Source organism: Equus caballus, chromosome 11, assembly GCF_041296265.1.
Source record: "Equus caballus isolate H_3958 breed thoroughbred chromosome 11, TB-T2T, whole genome shotgun sequence".
In the NCBI taxonomy this organism is placed as follows: Eukaryota; Metazoa; Chordata; class Mammalia; order Perissodactyla; family Equidae; genus Equus; species Equus caballus.
In genome coordinates this window covers 60,850,859-60,869,836 of record NC_091694.1, presented here as the reverse complement: position 1 = coordinate 60,869,836, position 18,978 = coordinate 60,850,859, and the positions used below count along the sequence as shown (strand labels likewise).

The window sequence follows — 18,978 nt, the reverse complement described above, 5'->3', positions numbered from 1 at the left end:
TGGCCCCTAGCAACTCTGCTGAGCATCCCTGTTGTGTTGTGTTGCTGTCCCCCAGGAGCTAAACAACCGCCTGGCTGCAGAGATCGCACGGTTACGGACGCTGCTGACGGGGGACGCCGGCGGAGAGGCCACTGGCTCGCCTCTCACGCAGGGCAAGGACGCCTATGAGTTAGAGGTACTGCTCAGAGCCAGGCCCCCTCTTTACCCAGGTCTGTACCACACCAGCCCTAAGTGGGGGCCAAGGAGTGGCCCATAGTTTACAGTATCATTGCAGGGACAAGACTCGGAGACAGCAGGAGGAGAAGAACATGGAAAGATCCGAACCACCCCAGGACAGCAAGAGAGAACAGTTAGCTGCCAGGCAGTGTGGGATCCATGGCAGGAGTAGGGACCCCTCACAAAGCTGCGAGGACCTTTAACCCCATCCTCACTCACCTCCCCTCTCCCCTCTGTTTCTGCCACCAACACTGACCACTTAAACACTGCAGCTGCTTGAGATTCTGTAATACCCTGTTACTAAGGATCAACAAGGTTCATTTTAAGTCAGAGTGATTGATTTTTTCTTTTTTCTATAAGATTGGCACCTGAGCTAACATCTGTTGCCAGTCGTTTTTGTTTTATTCCTCCTCCCTCTCCTCAAAGCCCCCCAGTACATAGTTGTATATTCTAGTTGTGAGTGCCTCTGGTTTTGCTATGTGGGACGCCGCCTAGGTCCGTGCCCAGGATCCGAACCGGTGAATCCCTGGGCTGCTGAAGCAGAGCGTGCCAACTTAACCACTCGGCCTTGGGGCCGGCCCCAGAATGATTGTTTTAAAATGTAAACCGCATCCTTCTTATGACAGCACTTAGATTTCTCCCCGTTCAATTAAAATTTCATCATGAAAATGCCTCTTACTAAATGATGTGGGAGAGGCTGAGTTCAACAAAAACTTGAATAGGATGCCTGGGCTCAGTCCCAGGAGCTCACCGTGGTCCCCAGACTGAGAAGGAAAGTTCTCAGGTCCAGGAGGAGTCACAGAAATTTCTTTCCTCCGGCTTCTATTTTGGTGTGCACTCTCTAAGCTGCGAGCAGTGTTTCTGTTTGCTGGCATTTCAATGGAACATGAGAAGAAGGTTGCTGGCACACCCTGCGTGGAAAGGAGTTCTCTGCTGACTCTCAGCCTCTGCTTTTGAGACTCTGGAGGTCCCTTTGCTCCTGACGTCAGTCCCTAATTTCTCTCTCTTCTAGGTCTTATTGCGGGTCAAGGAATCGGAAATACAGTACCTAAAACAAGAGATCAGCTCTCTCAAGGATGAGCTACAGACGGCACTGCGGGTAATAGCACACCACCACAGGGGTGGGCCTGGAGAACAGACCTCAGGGGGGGTAGGGACAGAGACTCTAGAACTCACAGAGGTCCTTGCACGCTCCTGTCATAGGCTATTCTAGGGTAGATTTCATTTTCATGAGGAATGTGGTTTCAAACTTGAGTTCTCTTAAAACGCCAGCCTGCAAGCAGATGTAGTCAAATTAGGGAGCCCACCTGGTCTCACCGTGTCCTTGCTCTTCTTGTGCCCCTCTGTGCTTTGGTGGGGCAGTGAGACTCGAGAGAAGCCTCTTTCTGGGAAGTGAGAGTTTGGCCAGGCCTTCCAGTTTCCTCCAGGGCGTTCTCAGAATCAGAGAGGAGCTGACAGAATCCCTAGTGGCCATTCTGGCTCTTAGGAAATCCAAGACAGTAAGGGGATTCTCCAGGCTGAAGCCGCAGGGAAGCCCTCAGGGGTCAAGGCTGCACCAGCCTGGTGGGCAGCCCAGGGCACTGCTGCGCCTGCACTTGTCTGAGCTCCTGGGGATTCTGTAGCATGTTCAGACGGCGACTCGGGGCTGTGCCCATTTTACTTTGTGTCCACTTCCTGCCTCTGGAAGACAGGGTTGACCTGCCTCCTCTGCTGCCAGTGGCACACCCCCATCAGTCCCCAGACGCGTCGCAGCCCTGGGAGACAGACCACCTCGCCTGGCTATAATTACCATTTGCTCTGTCCTCTTATCCCCAAGGACAAGAAGTACGCTAGTGACAAGTACAAAGACATCTACACAGAGCTCAGCATCGTGAGGGCGAAGGCTGACTGTGACATCAGCAGGCTGAAAGAGCAGCTCAAAGCAGCGACGGAAGCCCTGGGTGAAAAATCCCCCGAAAACACTCCTGTGTCAGGATATGGTGCGTTCTTCAGGCTCTGGGTTACGGCTCAGTAACTCATGGGGATTCAGTCATAGAGTTACTGGCACTTTATTCAAAGCAGAGGAATACTGAGTCTGTTTTAGACTCACATTCCTTCACAGAGAACAGCAGAGTGGCGCTAGGCCCAGGGCTGGCAGGCATCCTGGTTTCCACGTGGCTCTCCTGGGTCGGGAAGCCATTTTCCTCTCGGCAAGCGGGTGGCAGACATTGTATCTGTTGCTCTTTGAGGGGAAATCACACTATCAATGTGTACTTTCATAGTAATAACAATTTGCATTTTTCTGTTTTCATAAAGAACTCAATAGTTTGATGGAAGCAGCTCTCACTAGTTGCTTGATCCTGGGTTTTTACCATAAAATCTGCAAAAGGCCATGTTGGCAGAGGGGAACAGGGGAGGATGCTCCCTACTGGAAAGATGTCCTAACTCACTCAAGGATTAGTGATAGTGGCAGTGCTGATAGGTGGGTGGAGAAAAAAACATTTGCATCGCTGCGGAGAGGACAAGTTAGCAGTCTTTCCGGGAGGCCACAGGCTGTTTGTTGCAAAATTTAAAATCGAGCTATAGACTCACTTTGGAAGGGTAACAAAATGGTAAGAGTGGCTGCGTCTGAGGAGGAGCCCGGGATGGCCAGGGACAGTGGGAGAGGAAGACGTGGAATTAGGGGAGACAGCATATGTCCCATGACTACCGAGTAACTTCTGAAAAAAGCAAGGGAGTAGAAATGTGCAAACAAGGATATTTAGCACTTGTATACAGGACAAAAACTGGATTCCCCCTCCACAGTCCTCTATTTGTATCAAGTGTTTGTAGCAAATGAATGATGATTTAAACTGCGGCATCATTACAGGATGAAGTGCTGTGTGCAGTGCTTAAAAGCCGTCACGGGGATGTTTCTGCTTTGACATGGAAAGAGATCCATAAGTACATTAAGTTTAAACAAAGCCCCACAGCGGGGCCGGCCCCAGGGCCGAGTGGTTAAGTTCTTGCGCTCCGCTTCACCGGCCCAGGGTTTCACCGGTTCGGATCCTGGGCTCGGATATGGCACTGCTCATCAGGCCATGCTGAGCTGGCATCCCACATAGCACAGCCAAAAGGACCTACAACTAGAATATATAACTATGTACTGGGGGGCTTTGGGGAGAAGAATAAAAAAAAAAATTGGCAACAGATGTTAGCTCAGGTACCAATCTTTGGAGGCGAAAGAAACCCCATAGGCGCAGGATACGTGGTATGTTATAACCCCATGTCTATTTGTTTAGGTAGCCGTGCTCACCAAGTCTAAAGGACTGTATGCCAAACTAAGAGTTGTTGTCCAGTGTGGGTGGGTTATGTGAAGGGCTTGCTCTTACTGTTGTCTCCCAACAGTCCTGGGCTCCCAGGAGGAAGGCAGGGAGAGGTGAATAATGGGGTTACCAGGTGCGCTTGGCAGTTCAGGTGCAGCCCCGGAGCGAGGCATCCCAAGCCCTCCCCACGGAGAGCGCTGCCCACCTCTGCAGCCGGAGGCCCCCACAGACAGTCTCCGGTTGTTCTCACGCTTTCAGTTGTTCCAAAAAAGATGTCAAGGGTTTTATGGTTATTGGCTTTGAAGCCCTTAAAGTTCTCAAAGGAAACGTCATCAGTGTGTGGTGACAACAATAAAAACTTGGGAAATTTTTAAACATCAGTTTGGTTCCAGAGGGTTTTAGGAAAAAGTAATGGGTTTGTGTGTTCCTTCAGATATAATGAAATCTAAAAGCAACCCTGACTTCCTGAAGAAAGACAGATCCTGTGTCAGCCGGCAACTCAGAAACATCAGGTCCAAGGTGAGCCTGGAGTCCAGCCCCTGGGTGTGGGGCTCATGGTCAGAGCCCACCACGGGCTTCAGCGGAGGGTCCCCATGGTCCCATACTCACCCAGCCCCACACATTTACCCTGCTGGGCCAGTTCTGGTGGCTTCAAGCTTTGTGTGTCCTTCGTGCAGCAGTGGAACCACCTCCTGACAGTGACAGTTGAGGGGCCAGGCCTACAAGAAGTAGGGCTGGAAGCAAATTCCACCTTGGACCTCCAAGGCTGGATTCACCCCAGCCCCCTCCTGTGTCAGTCCCGCTGCGTCTGTACTGTTCCTCACACATCCCTAGTTTAACACTGACGCCGTCTGCCTTCCAGAGAGGAAGCTGCCTGCACCCCTTGCCCCCCGACCACGTAGTAACAAATCCCCAGCGTGCGTCCCCCGCCCCCTGTGCGCCTCCCCACGGGAAGGACGGGCGGAGGGTGGGGAGTGGCAAGCATGCTGCACATAGGATTTATTGTGTGTGTGTCTTATTTTTTTGCTCTTTCCTCTGACAGTCCGTAATTGAGCAGGTCTCATGGGATAACTGAAACGAGCCCGCTTCCAGGTCCCCTGTCGTGTAGGTAAACCACCTCTCACCACCCACCCACCTGCCACCCTCGAGGGGGTGCATGCTACCTGCATGCACTGCTCACACCTCCATAGCAAGCTCCTTGTTTTATTGTTACTTTATTTAAAATTCATCCTGCTCCAGCAAGCACATACACAATCCAAGTGAAGTTTCTTTAACCTGTTGTAGTGAGTTAACTGGCACTGTAACCTCTTAACAGAGTTGACCCCCTGCACAGGGGAGCTCCCCTCCCAGCTTGGTGGGCTGGCTCACAGAACCACCATCTCGGGTGGGCGCAGGCATGCGAGCAGCTCCTGGCACCGGTCAGCATGCACGTCCAATGATCTGTGTACCCCACATTCTCTGGGGAAACCCCTCTTGCCCTCTGTCAAGAGTTGGCCTTGGCAGATACCTGGCAGCAACTGATAAGCAGGGTCTCCCATCACTGAAGAACCGCCCCCTACCCAGTTAAAAGGCCGAGGCAGGGCTGAGCCCAGGTATTCAGGGAGCTGGTCCCTCAAGGGCGGAGCTCAGGAAAATGGCTCACTAGAGCAAGATGACTATAAGGGATTGGGCTGAGTGTTTACCAGCACTGTTTTCTTTAAACAAAGCAAAAGCTTCTCATTGGGTGCCATTGAAGGCAGTGTTATAAAGAAAGGAGGTGGAGGGACTGACATGCTGGCTGAGAAACATCAGCCCGTTTGAAAATGAACACGAGGACAAAGGGTCCCACGCCTGGGCACTCCCTGTCTTCATCCTGGTCACGTGCTCGCTCACTCCAGAGAGTGATTCCCCAAGGAGAAGATTGAGGATAGCAGGAAGGACATGGGGCTGGGCCAGGCTCCCAGCAGAGGGGACGCTGACGTGGCCTCAGATGGCACTGGCTCCTTTTACTCACGCACCCACAGCTCACCCTCAGGTGGGATTCGAGTCCTCCGTCCTCGGCTGAGGGGCTTCAGCCCAAGGCTCGGGTGAAACAAGTTTGCCTGAGGAAGAGCTTTAAGAAAATCCAAGTATTTTAAACCTGGCCAGTTTGGTTTCTACAGTCCCACGTCACTTACAACCAAATACGGTTTAGGCTTGATTGAAAACTTTGGGCTTTTTTCTTTAAACATGAGAAAACATTCTATTTAGGAAAAGGAAAACTTGTTCTTTGGTTTATGGTTTTCTTATTGAAGATTCTCCTTCCATCCGAGGCTGAACTGTAGCTGCTGTCAGTGCTCTGGCCCTTCTGCTCATGCCTGTACATGGCAGGCGAGGACCCTTCCGGGGAAGCTTGCTGCAGTGTGCCGACCCCATCAGGACAGAGCGTGTGTCGAGAGGGTGTGCATCCCTCAGAGAAATGAAGAATACATGGGGCTCTGGGCAAAAGGCCAGAGCGCCAGGGGACAGCTTTGGCAGCAGGGCCTCTGCAGTGAGGTGCACCGGAAAACCTTTCACCTGGCCAGGAAACAGCTGGAGCAAAGATGGATAGTGACAAAACTGTCAGGACACCCACAGACGTCTGTCTTGGCCTCCAGGGTGGCCTCTGGCTCTCAGGGCCAGAACCCAGACACGGGTGGAAAGGAGCCCAGGGTGGGATCCCCAAGTAGTGTTTGAGTCGCGTTTGGATTGGCCACGTTTCCAATGTAGGAAGAAAGCCCTTGGTGTGCGGGGACAGCCCTGCTGGCCTGAGCAGAAAGAGGGGCACCTTGCAGCCATCCGTGGGGGCCCCTGCTGTGAGGCGGGTGGAGCCAGGCTGTGGCAGATGTCAGCAGGCACTCAAAGGGCTGTGTGCCGTCCTCTCCCTGATTGTATTCGGAGGCACCCCCACAGGAAGATGGGAACGCAGTTACCGAGAAACACCCTGTCAGTGTTGCTTTTTGATATGGGATCTGATATGTCTGGATTTATATCTTTCATTTCTGTTCTGTTTCTGTATCCTGCCTCACTCAAAAGAATAGACCATCTCAGCACCCATAAAATCTAAGTAAGCTCATTGCTGAAGAGCAGCACAGCTTTCCTTGGACTGAGGCCAGAGAGGGTGCTTCCCACAGGCTCTTCACGGAGGCCCACGGCTGTTGGTCTGAGTGTGGGGTCACAGAGGCGTTTGGTGGAGAGACTGGCTCTGTGGGAAGAATGAGCCCCAAGGGAGCCAGCTGTACCCCTTCTCCGGGTGTGTGGGGTCAGTGTGGGGTTTGCTTACCTTTCCACCCTCAGAGCTGTAGTGTGTAGCAGTGTGTGGCACTGAGCCTGCAGCCCTAGGCCACCCCTTGTCACTCTGTGCTCTGGCTGCCTGTCTCTGAGCACAGCAGGGACTGTCACTTGAGGGTGTCTGATAGTGCATGGAGCAAACACACCCAGAGGCAGGACACTTGCTGTCCCTCGGGTCTCAGGGGTGGCAGTTCACTGCCATCCAGAGGGAAGGTCCCCAGCTAGAACAAAGTGGTGTGCCATGTGGTAGGGCCTGCCTGTGAGCTAGGCACTTCGATGCGGGCCCTCCTGAGGCATGGCCACACACATGCCTAGCAGCTGTACGAGACCGACTGCTGTGCACCTGAAGCACATGCACTCGGGAGCAGGGACTCCAGAGCATTGGAGGCAATTGTGTGCATTCAGGGGAGCTCAGGTTCAGAATGGGATGTGGGTTCGCCTCACCCTCCCACCCACTTAGTGGCAAGTTTCAAAAGTGACCTTAACCAACTGCTTACATGGAGCTCCCTCTGAACCAGTGAACTTCAAAAAGTTTAGCAGTAGAGCCCTTTTTAAAAAAATATTTGAAAAGTATTCATTTACACACACACACACAGCTGCACGGTATAAAACCTAAACAAGCAGAGCTGTTGTTGGTGAAGCAGGTGGGGGACACCAGACCCCCCCCCGTTCCCTCACACCTTGGAGGAAGCTGGGTCCCACAGACCTCACTCAGACACCCTCTCTGAAGCAGCAGGCTGAGTGGCTCCCGGCCCCTCCACAGCGTCGGGAGCCCCAGGACTGAGGCAGAGCTGCAGGCGCTAGGCTGGGCTCTCCGGGCCGTGAGCAGCACAGTGCTGCCCCCGACACCGACCTCACGGTGCTCTGAGTTTTGGCTAAAACTGCTGTCATCACTGGACCCGGAGCCTGGCACAAGGCCTTTATTTGTGTTTCCTAGTGGAGCCTGTACCTGTGGGCTGCAGCGCACACCAGCCAGGCACTGGCAAGGCTGGGCCTGATGGTGACTCAGGCCCCAGGCCATCCCCGCCGTGTTGGGATTCCACTCACTCCCAGGCATGCCCTGAAGTGATAGTCCTTTTCTCGTCCAGAAATTAAGTCTTTGGGGAAAGCCTCCAGGAGTGAAATGGGAAGCGTTCTGTCCTCCAAAGAGCACAGTGTCACTCGTCTCGGGACATACACATTTCAGCTTTGCCAGGGGCCCGTGTGAACAGGGTATTGGTTTTACATTCTGAAAATCTTAGTAAATGTGTTGACGTGTTCCCAAATTCCCACAACAGTAAATCTAACAGGGTTTCTGATGAGTTAGCCCCAAGAGCAGGGCTGAGGGAAGCAGGCATGCCAGCGACACCCTGGGCGCTCTTGGGCTGCTCAAACGAGCTCTCAGCTTAACAAAGAGGAGCCAGCCATAGACAGGTCTGCGTGTAGAAGGACGTAGCTAGGCGGTTCTCGTTCTTGGCAGTCTTCCTTCCCTGGCTGAGGTGGTCTGATAGCTGCTTGTCTACAGAGCCCTGAGCTCAGAATTCAGCTCCTCACACACTTGGTCTTGTTTCTCTGGTTTTTTTCCTTTTTCATCCAGATAACACCACCATATCACAGGGAACATCTCTCCTTAGCATGCCCCACTAATCTCAAGGCGCCCTTCCCGCCCGCCCTCCACCCTGGCACCTGTGCCTCTCTGCCCTGCCTGCAGCTGTCCGCAGCAGGGGGCTTGGTGGGTAATGGCTTGTTTTTTCTCTCCTGCTCTCGTCTCCACCCAGAGTCTGAAGGAAGGCCTGACGGTGCAAGAACGCTTGAAGCTCTTTGAATCCAGGGACTTGAAGAAAGACTAGCTGTGTCCCACTCGACTTGAACCACACCCTTCCCAGCTTGCGGCAGCACACCCCAAGCGCTGCTTTTTGTCTGTACCTTTATTTTTTTTTATTATTATTATTGTTGTTATTGTCATTAACTGTGGGTGTGGATGCATGAGAGACTGGTTTACGAGTTGTTCACACCACTCCCTGCTGTGTTGGTTCCGACTTCCTGTTGTCTTTATCAAAGCTTGTCTCCACGGTATTCTAAAATCAGCCAAGCAGTGGGGGCCCGTCAGGCGCGCAAGGCCCCCTGCCCGCTGCGGGCCGCGGCACTTATGGCAGTATTAAGGCTGGCCACCTGTCGGCAAGCCCGCTCTGCCTCGCGGTGCGCTGGGTGGGACCAGCCGGGCGAGTCCCTAGGAGAGAGCAAGCCACCCGACCCGACCCATGCGGCCTGGGTCACAGCACTGACGACTCGCTAGCCTGCGGGGCAGCCAGGGGGCAGGGCTGTCACCTTGAGTGGCCGCCTTTTGGCTTGGGAGGACAGCATTTTGTATTGTTCCACTAATGCACCCCAGAACCACACCCCAGGCAATCACGGTAAACTTTCACAACCTGGAAAATGTTGAAAGCAGCCATTCCTATTTTTGTTTGTTTTTTATTAAATCTTGCACAAAACCCCAGCCCCTCTCATTCCTTCCTACGCTCGCTCCTTGGTCACCAGTGACCTTGGTCTTTTCATAAGTCCTTCAGCCTGCGGTTTCAGACTGTGAGTGCAGATAACGATGCAATCCCTCGGAGTCGTTGAAGGAGAAAGTGTCCATCTCTTTAACCTTGCTGGAAAGAAGCCTCCACCTGGGCTTTGGAAAGGTTGCGAGGAGACCTCTACGTTAAGTCAGGAAGAAAGTACAGAGGATGTTAGAATCAGATGAAAACTGCCCATTATTTTGTGTTCTTAACTCTCATTGATATGAGCTCCGAAAAGTTGTCTTGCAGCACTTAGAGAGCCTAAAGTAAATCTATACTAACAAATTTGCTTTTTCTAACAGTTTAAGACCTTAACTGCCACAAAACACTCTACAGCACTTCTTAAAAATCTCTTAGAGTTTGTATTATGGCTCCATGAACACTATTCATCCTGTAGAGACAAGGGATATAAACAAGCCCTAGCTGAGTGGGACCAGCTCTGCTACCCCCGGAGTGAGGGGGACATATCCGAGGAGACCGTTCAGAGGAAGTTGTTCTGTTCTCACTGTGTCCCGCTGTGGGCCCATCCATTTTATTGCTAAGAGCATGCTTTCTGTATGAATGCTTGAGCTAGTGTGACAGTCTCTGGGTACATGGACACTTTGGGGGTGAAAATGTAGAGATCATCTTGCTCGGTTTCTAGATTTAAGTTAATGAACAAGGTCATGTGGGAAAAGTCCTGGAAGAGCGAGACGGAAGGCCCCGGGCTGGTTGTGAACCTCCTGCTGCCGTGCTGCCTTCTCACAGAATGAGTGCAGAGCCCTCACAGCACCGAGCCGCCTGTTCGCCAGCTGCTGCAAGTCTTAGCACACTGGTCACTCCTTTGCTACTATTTTTCCATGTTTTTAAAAGCAAGAGAGTATTTGCTCTTTTTTAAGTCTACTTATCAGACACCTCCACTGTGTGGACTAGCAGTGTTTTTAGAGAGAACCGTGACCTTTTTGTGTCATGCTCAGAATGGGAGTCCACAGAAGGAGCATTTGGGATCCTGGGGTCCAGAGCACTGTTTGAGCACGTGTCCTCTGGGGCAGAGCAATGCGATGTTCAGCAGGTCTGATGGGCCGGGCTGCGTTGCCAGCCTCTGCACAGGCTGTCTGGGCACCGTGATTTCATGTCATTCCTTCAGAGAGCTCGCCCCTCCAGCTTGTTTCCTTTGTGACTGCCCTTGCTGCCCCTGGGGGCTCTCTGAGCCTTCTCCAAGCAGCCCCTCCGCCAGCCCTCCCAGAGGTTTCCGGGCAGGGTCGGTGCACAGCATGGGCTCCATCTGCACAGACTGTGCTGTGCAGGCTTGCAATCTGCAGTGCTTTTGAATAGGTCAAAAGAGCGTTTTATTCACTTGTTTACATCACGTGTCCCTTGAGGTCGGAGCTCAGGAGTCCTGGGGAACCAGTGTGTTGAGTGCAGCATTTGGGGGTCAAAGGCAGAGGCTGGGGAGGCAGCGCCTGCCACTGCAGCCTCCATAAAGGCCCCTGCTGCTCGTCCTGGAGACAGCGGGCCTTCTCCGGGGCTAGCTCAGTCTGGGGGTCACCAGGAAATGGACTGCACACGCTAAGCCAGCTGAGAACCGGGGCACTCTGGCTCCTCTAACAAAAGGCTGCTTCTTCTGTAGCCTCCCCAGAACGCCCTGAACCTGCGCTGGCGTTGCGGGTGTCATTGTAGTGACAGCTACTGTCTGGCTCAGAACCAGGTCTGAGCTTCCTGCTGATGGGTGCCATCCTCTGGCGGAGTGAGCAGGCAGGACAGAATAAAGAGAGAGTGTGCTCACCACCCTCGTGTCCCTGCCATGCACAGTGTCTCTGTGTGTACCGTGCAGGCTCCCAAGCCCCTGGGAGGAAGTCAGCCACCGAATTCTAGAGAAGAAAGAGTAAAAACGTGCGAGTCAAGGTGCTTTCTGTATTGGGGGACTGGGCCGCCTGTGGACAGGGTCGTGGGGAGGGCTTGCCCGTGCACACCAAGCAGTGAGAGTGCCCCCACTTCCCAGGGGAGGAGAATGTTAATATGGGTTGATTTCACACTTGTAATTATCTTCCTGTAAATGTTTACTATTTCATTTGTAATTGCTTGCACCTATAAAAAGGCCGTGCCAAACACATCAGTGGGAAATGGAGCGGTCGGAGTTCATTTGGTTTTGAGCACTCGCACAGAGTGGCCACTTTCTGCTAGCCAAGTTCCTTTCTCAATGCGTGTGGTGCCTGTGCCCGAATAGGCTTGAACACTAGCATTCCAGATGACGGTGGGTGGCTGCAGCCACCCTGGCAGAGGTGTGGCAGCATGTAGGGTGAGGTGGTGGCAGGGCACTTGGCCATTGGGAACTGAAGCTTGTGCTATAAGGTGTCAAAATGAGTCTAAATTTGTGGGAGGAAGGGATGGCAGCCTGGGACTGTGGAGGCTGTGTCGGGAACGTGTGGGTTTGTCAAGAGCTAAGATCAGAGGCCCTCCCTCCACTGCCAGCAGGTGGAGAGGCAGGGAAGCGGGGAAGGCCCTGGGCTCTGGCTCCTTCTGTGGACCCCATGAGGCTGTGTGGGCCGTTCACTTGCTCACTGAACCAACAGCGAGGCTTTGGAGGCCTTGCACAGGCCAGACCAGGGAAGAGAGGGAACTGCAGCTTTTCAAAGGACAATTGTGACACTTGGAGCCTGCCTGAAAGGCATTCAGAGGAAACAAAATTGATGGCCTAAAAAACATTTTTATGGAGATGTATTTAATACCATTTATCTCACCACAGAAGTAAATGGAACACTAACTTGTGGCCTGAGAATGGAATGTGACCCTTTTTATCACTGCTGCCTGGTCGTCCCTTTACTGAGTCTGTTTTTAAGCTTGTCCTGTGGGTGAGGCACCATAGTGCCTGTCCCAGCCCCATGGGGTCCGGAGGCTGAGCAGCAAAACTGTGACCCCTTTTCTCCAGCTATAGAGTGAGGAGGGTGTCCTTGGGCCCCCACCAGCTCTAGCAATGCAGTACTGCGGGCAGCCGCCTGGATGAGCCACAGGCAGTGTATTCTTAGGAAAGGGTTCTTCCCTCCCGCACTTGCTGGTAACTGGGCCCGGCTCCTCAAGGCCCAGGGCTGGGACGAGCAGCCCACTCAGCTTATAGGACAGCCTGTGGCCTGACATCAGCGTCGGGGAGAGCTCTCCACTCCTGCTCCTTGGTGCCTGCGTGATTTCTTCACGGCTGACCACACACGCATTTCCTCCTGCCACTCGTTCACTCACATGTCCACGTTCTAAGACAGTTCTTCTCCAGGGCTTCAAAGCTGTGTTTGTTAAAGTGAAAAGAATGCAACCCTCGACATTTATTTTCCCTGAAAATAAGTTTGCTCATCATTGTCCTAAAGAAGCTTGAAACTTAACACTATCCTTGATGGACACAGTTTCAAAAAAATAACTACAGAATAAAATGACCCCTTTTAAGTAAGATAGGGGAGGAAATTTAAGTATTTTCAAAGTTTTATAAAGCACAGGGAAATCTGTAGGAGTATACTTAAAGGAAATTAAATACTGAAAGAAAAAAAAACTTTGGCCCGTGAATTGGAAGCCTCACTTCTCTGGGAACGTCAGTCATCGGAACATCTCACGGCCTGAGAACCCGGGAGGTCGAGCTGGCGCGTGATCTGTGCTCAGTGGACGGTGCTCTGTAGACGCGTCCGACCGGCTGCCCTCGCGCTTCTCCGCGCTGAGCTCAGTGAACAGTTCTCAGTGCCCTGGTCCAGGAGCCTCCGCCTGTACGAAGGGGCTTGGGAAGACAGCTGCTGGCAGTTTATTCTAAAGGCTCTTCAAGGTATTTGCACACCATTTTTGTTCATCTTTCATCGTAGGCTCTTCTACCTGCTGTCCCTGAGAGGGGAACTGCTAGGGTGCTCAGCTAGAGCATTGCGCTCGCACTCAGCGAGCACTGAGAAACCGCCACTGGCTCTCCCCAGACTTCACACCTGCAAGTTCACCAGAGTGCAGACTCCCCTCTGGCCTTCCCACGCCACCAAATCCCTGAAAGGTCTGAGCCCAGACATCAGCCTCCTCATCCTAGGAAAGGTCTGAGCCCAGACATCAGCCTTGTCATCCCAGGAAAGGTCTTTTCACGCACCTGAGATCAGGTCAAAAGGTCGAGTCCTTCACTGTTCTCAACATCAAGTAGCAGGACACCAGGATACCGTGGTCCTCCCACAGCAGGCCAAGGCCATCAGGCCTCACACCACTCTTAGGAGATGAGCATCCATTATGTGCAGTTTTGTGTGTTTTACGCATGTACAGACACTTCTGGCAAGATGATACTTTGCACAGTTCAGAATCAGCTTGAAGAGCAGTCTAGTAAAACCACTCATTTTGGGTTCTTAGATAGGATGACACGACGTGAGCCCAGTACGGAAATGAACGTTATCAGTGCCCTTTGAGAATGGTGAGTTTCCAGCACTCATGTTTCTCCAGAAAGGGCAGCGGTCTCCCTTCTCCAAAGTCTTTCCCAGAAGAGTCACCAGAGCCGGAGCGGAAGCCCGCCACGAGCCACACGCCCCTGGGGCGGGACAGTGACCTGCTGCAGCGCGTCCTTGGGCCCTCCCTCCAGTTCACACGGGACTTGGTGAGGACATAAGCTACTGCACGCTCAGTGTGGCTTCCAATTCCTCTGTATTTGAAAGCAGCTGTGTGTATTTTCCTCAAAATGCCCTCTATATTCAGAGCAAGCAGTGTGAATATCACTCAGAAGTTACTACAGGGATTTTTCTGACAAGGTTTGTGTGGGTTTTTAAAATCTTATACAAACATCCCTTTTTAAGATAAGAGAACAGCTTTGGGTACAACATTGAACTCCACCCAACATGATAAGGAAATGTTTTTAATGCCTGATAGATCTTTTTAAAAGCTTTGGTCATTTAACGGGCAGTTTCAGAGACTACACAGTATCTAAACTAACGAGAATCCTGCACCCAGACACTGTTCTTCATTGACAGAACTCTGTAATCCTTGTTCTTGGTAGAGCCCTTCAGAGTCCTCGAGGAAAGTCAGAAGAACACGGTAGTTCCATCCTGACCAGATCCTTTACGTAGTTCTTAAGGCTTGTCGGCGACTTAGTGCGCAGCACAGTGCGTCTAAATAGGAGTCAGGAGTCTAAATGGGTGACCTCGGGCTGCTTACGGGCAGGCCTGCAGGTGGAGTCCAGCCAAGCAGCTTCCTCACCCCAGCTCTTGGGTTGTACTGCCATAACAGCCAGGTCGCAAAACTTGAAAGGCTCCTATTGTACAACATGTGTCTGTCTGGTAAGGAAACATTCAGTCACCAGATACATGTGAACTGGACCGTCAGTCCTGTAGGATGCCCTGGGAGGGCAGTGAAGTCCCAGGGGAGTGAGCCACGTGTGGGTTTGAGCTCATCGAGAAGTCACTAGACACAGCTGCCTGCTGCCTGTTACGTGTCCCGCACCCTTTACAGCCAGTTGTATGACATACTTCAGTTTTATTTTATAGAAAGCTAGGACTAGATTATAAAGAACACTAAACGCATTATTGTGCTATGTTAATATCACAGAACTTCCATTAAAATGGATTTTAGGATTTACCTTGAGTATTGATGACTAATTGTTAGGATTCAAAACCAGTTAAGTGATAAGAATCAATTGATGTGGTTTTCCTAAGTAAGATTCATAAAACGTGAAGTTTCTAAGTGGCTCCCCAACAATTAGAATTCTTCATGACTTTTCTTACAAATAAACTTCTATCAGGGTCAATGTCTCAATTCAGCTACTACAGACAAAACGCTACGCCAGACTGTCGGGGGAGCCGACACACGGACAGAGTGAGAGGTGCAGACAGGTCTTTGTGCTGTGGCACATTTGGAAACATTTCACAGCAGTCGTTTCTGCCACAGCTAATTATTTAATAGTCAGGAGAGATGTTCCAAGAACAAGCTTGTGTAGTTTTAACTGGCATTTAATTTCTGGACTGACGCTCAGTGAAGCTGTTCAGCAGACTGACAGTCACCTGCAGGAGAAAGCAGAGGCCCGAGAGCCCGGGTCACGCCTGACACGCTGCCCGGCCCGGCGGAGGGCCCGGGGCTGAGGCAGCTCTGGAAGCAGAGCCCAGCAGGTGGGCCGCTTCCTCCAGGAGCCAGGGTCCTCCCAGAGAGAACAGCCTGGTCAGCAGAAAAACAAAGTTTCTGATCACCTGTTCACTACAGTTGAAGTGTTACTCTGTCAAATATTTATTCCTGTGTGACATGCTAGATTCCCATGGATGTAGCTGATCATTTGTATTTTGTTAATATTACCTAACTTTACATAAACTCTATCATAATAAAATATTTTTTGCATCACCCTTTGCATGCTGTGAATGTGGTTTTGTTTAATGGAGAGATGTATGCAAAATATGCACTTAGGTTCAAAGTCAGAAACTGATCAGTACCCTAGAGGGTTATAATGGAGTTTTTGTTTGGTTTTACTTTTATAATCTGCCTTTTTTTTTTCACAGTGTTTTTAAAGTTTTGGATTCATTGTTAGCATTTTAACATCAAGATTTCACACAAAATCTGGATTTCACATGTTGACACACAAAGTGTAGTCAGAAATATTTTACATCCTTGAGGCCGGCCCGGTGGCGCAGCAGTTAAATGCGCACGTTCCGCTTCTCGGCAGCCCAGGGTTCGCCGGTTCAGATCCCAGATGCGGACATGGCACTGCTTGGCAAGCCTTGCTGTGGTAGGCGTCCCACATATAAAGTGGAGGAAGATGGGCGTGGATGCTAGCTCAGGGCCAGTCTTCCTCAGCAAAAAGAGGAGGCCTGGCAGCAGATGTTAGCTCAGGGCTAATTTTCCTCAAAAAAAAAGAAGAGACATTTTACATCCAGAATCTAAGGTTCATTGGCTCAGTTACAGAAACATTCAAGAGGGCAAAGGGACAATCAGAAATAGCAATGAGGAGGGACTACAGCCTCCCATACCTGCCCTTTTATTAGCACATTTATTTATGATACAGTTTTACCTTTTGTTTACGAAAGATCTTACATTCCAACTACAACCCAAAATTTCACAAAATAATGCACCATTACTAGGATATACTCTGATGTCTCCATTCTATTTCACTTTTTAAATTCTAGTTGTGACTCATTAAATAAATTTAAAATAAGAAACTGGATTTTTCCCCCTAATATTGCCACAGCCTTTGGAATGAACTATGTGACAATGACTGTGTGGGAATCCAAACTTTTATTCAGATAAACAAAAAATTAAAAGTCTGACTCTACCTATTAGAAATCCACTTATGCAGTTTATAAAACTTAGCAAAAATCAAGTTGAGTGCAGACATATAAAGGATACATATTTTCACTGTGCTACTCCAGTTGTTTGTTTCAATAATTTTTTTGCTCATTTAAAAAAATTACTCAGAAGTACACAGTTTTTGGACACTGGTCTAATATAATAGCTTTAACACACTACTTTTTTTTAAAGCTATGTAAATGCAATTTTAAAAATCAGTTGGCATTTGGAAAATCCAACACCCTTTCATGATAGAAACACTCAACAAACTAGATCGAAGGGAACTCCCTCAGTGTGGAAAACCCACGGTAACCTCACACTCAGTGAACGGCTGAAACCTTCCCCCTAAGACAGGAACAAGACAAGGGTGTCTGTTTTCTCCACATCTGCTCAACACTGTACTGGAGATTCTAGCCAGAGCAATTAGGCAAAAAAAGGGAAAGGCATCCATATCAAAAAGGAAGAAGCAGGGGCCGGCCCCGTGGCCGAGTGCTTGGGTTCTCGCGCTCCGCTTCAGTGGCCCAGGGTTTCGCCGGTTTGGATCCTGGGCGCGGACATGGCACCAGTCACCAGGCCACGTTGAGGCGGCGTCCCACATAGCACAACTAGAAGGACCCACGACTAAAATATACAACTATGTACTGGGGGGCTTTGGGGAGAAGAAGGAAAAGTAAAATCTTAAAAACTATTGTAAAAAAACATAAAACTCTGCAGATGACATGATCTATATAGGAAATCCTAACGATTCTACCAAAAAAAAACTTAAAACTAATAAGTTCATCAAGTTTGCAAGATAGAAGATTCATATACAAAAATCAGTTGTATTCCTATACACTAGTAATGAACAATGTGAAACAAATCAAGAAAGCAATTCCATTTGTGGTAACATCAAAGAGAATAAAATACTTAGGAATAAATGTTCATGGATTAGAAGACACAATACTGTTAGACTGGCAGTGCTCCCCGACCTCATCTACAGAATCAACACGACCCCATCAGAATCGCAGCTGCTCTTGCAAAAGTTGATCAGCTGATCATAAGATTCATATGTAAATCTAAGGGGACCCAGAATAATCCAATGAGGAAAAAGAACAGTTAGAGGACTCATGCTACTGGGTTTTAAAACTTACTACAAAGCTTCAGCACTCAAGACTGTGGTACTGGCATACGCACTGACACACAGATCAGAGGAACAGAACCAAGAGTCCAGAAAGAAGCCCTTACATTTATGATCAACTGACCTTCAACAAGGGTGCCAAGGCTATTCGGGGGGGAGAGAATAACCTTATCAACAAGTGGTGCTGGGACAATTAGCTGTCCACATGCAAAAGAATGAACTTGGACCCCTCCTTACACTATACAAAAAAATGAACTCAAAATGGCTCATAGACCTATATATAAGAGCCAGGATTATAAGACCCTTCAAAAAAACAGAAGCAAATCTCTGTGACCTTGGGTTGGACAATGGTTTCTTAGATATGACACCAAAGCACAAGCAACAAAAGTAAAAACCCTGAACTATATCAAAACTAATAATACATGATACAAACAATACCATGAAGAAAGTGAAACCATCACCCAAAGAATGGGAGAAAATATTTGCACATCATATTTCTCATAAGGGACTTGTATCCAGAATATACAAACAGCTCTTATAACTTGACAATAAAAAGGCAACCTGATAAAAAACATAGGGAAAGGATTTGAATAGACATTTCTCCAGAGATGATGTATAAATGAGCAGTAAGCACATGAAAAGATGCTCAGCATCATCAGTCATCAGGAAAGGCAAGTCAAAACCACGGTGAGATGCCACCTCGCAGCCAGCAGGTTGAGTTAGACAGCCAGTGTTTTGTTGGCGAGGATGTGGAGAATAAGGAACCCTCATACTTTGCTAGTGGGAAGGTAAAATGGTTCAGTCACTTTGGAAAACAGTCTGGCAATTTCTCAAATGGTTAAACAGAGTTCTACGTCCCAACAGTACCACCCATAGGTATATACCGAAATGAAAACATATGTCCACACAGATACTCGTACATGAATGTTTACAGCATTATTCATAATAGCCAAAAGGTGGAAACAACTCAAAGGCCCATCACCTGATGCATAGGTACGCAAAACGTCTATCCAGACACTAGACTATTACTCAGCTAGGAAAACAAGTGAAATGCTGACACATGGATGGCCCTCGAAAACATTATGCTAAGTGAAAGAGGGCAGATACCATATGCTACACATCGTAGGATCCCATTTATGTGAAATGTCCACACAAGTAAATCCGCAGAGAGCAGCCGACAGTGACTGTCAGGGCCCGGGCGCGGGGGAACGTGACCGCCCTCGGATGGGAGGGCTTCTTCTGGGCTGATGAAAACACTCCCGAATCAGACGGTGATGGTTGCACAACTCTGTGA

At 49.9% G+C, this 18,978-nt stretch overlaps 1 protein-coding gene across 14 annotated transcripts in view; it reads left to right on the top strand.

The window, feature by feature from the left end:
• MPRIP (myosin phosphatase Rho interacting protein) overlaps positions 1-15,633 on the top strand; it is a 145,014-nt gene extending 129,381 nt beyond the window's left edge. For 4 of the 14 annotated variants that reach the window (XM_070228368.1, XM_070228361.1, XM_070228365.1 and 1 more), the window contains 6 exons: positions 56-175; positions 1,229-1,315; positions 2,033-2,195; positions 3,934-4,019; positions 4,543-4,604; positions 8,546-15,633. In XM_070228368.1, the coding sequence (XP_070084469.1) occupies positions 56-175; positions 1,229-1,315; positions 2,033-2,195; positions 3,934-4,019; positions 4,543-4,575 (489 nt within the window). In that variant the 3' untranslated portion in view covers positions 4,576-4,604; positions 8,546-15,633. Of the gene's footprint in view, positions 1-55; positions 176-1,228; positions 1,316-2,032; positions 2,196-3,933; positions 4,020-4,542; positions 4,609-5,791 lie in introns of all 14 variants that reach the window. The other 10 variants (XM_070228367.1, XM_070228360.1, XM_070228364.1 and 7 more) reach the window with 3 other exon arrangements.
• Positions 15,634-18,978: the final 3,345 nt, after the last annotated feature.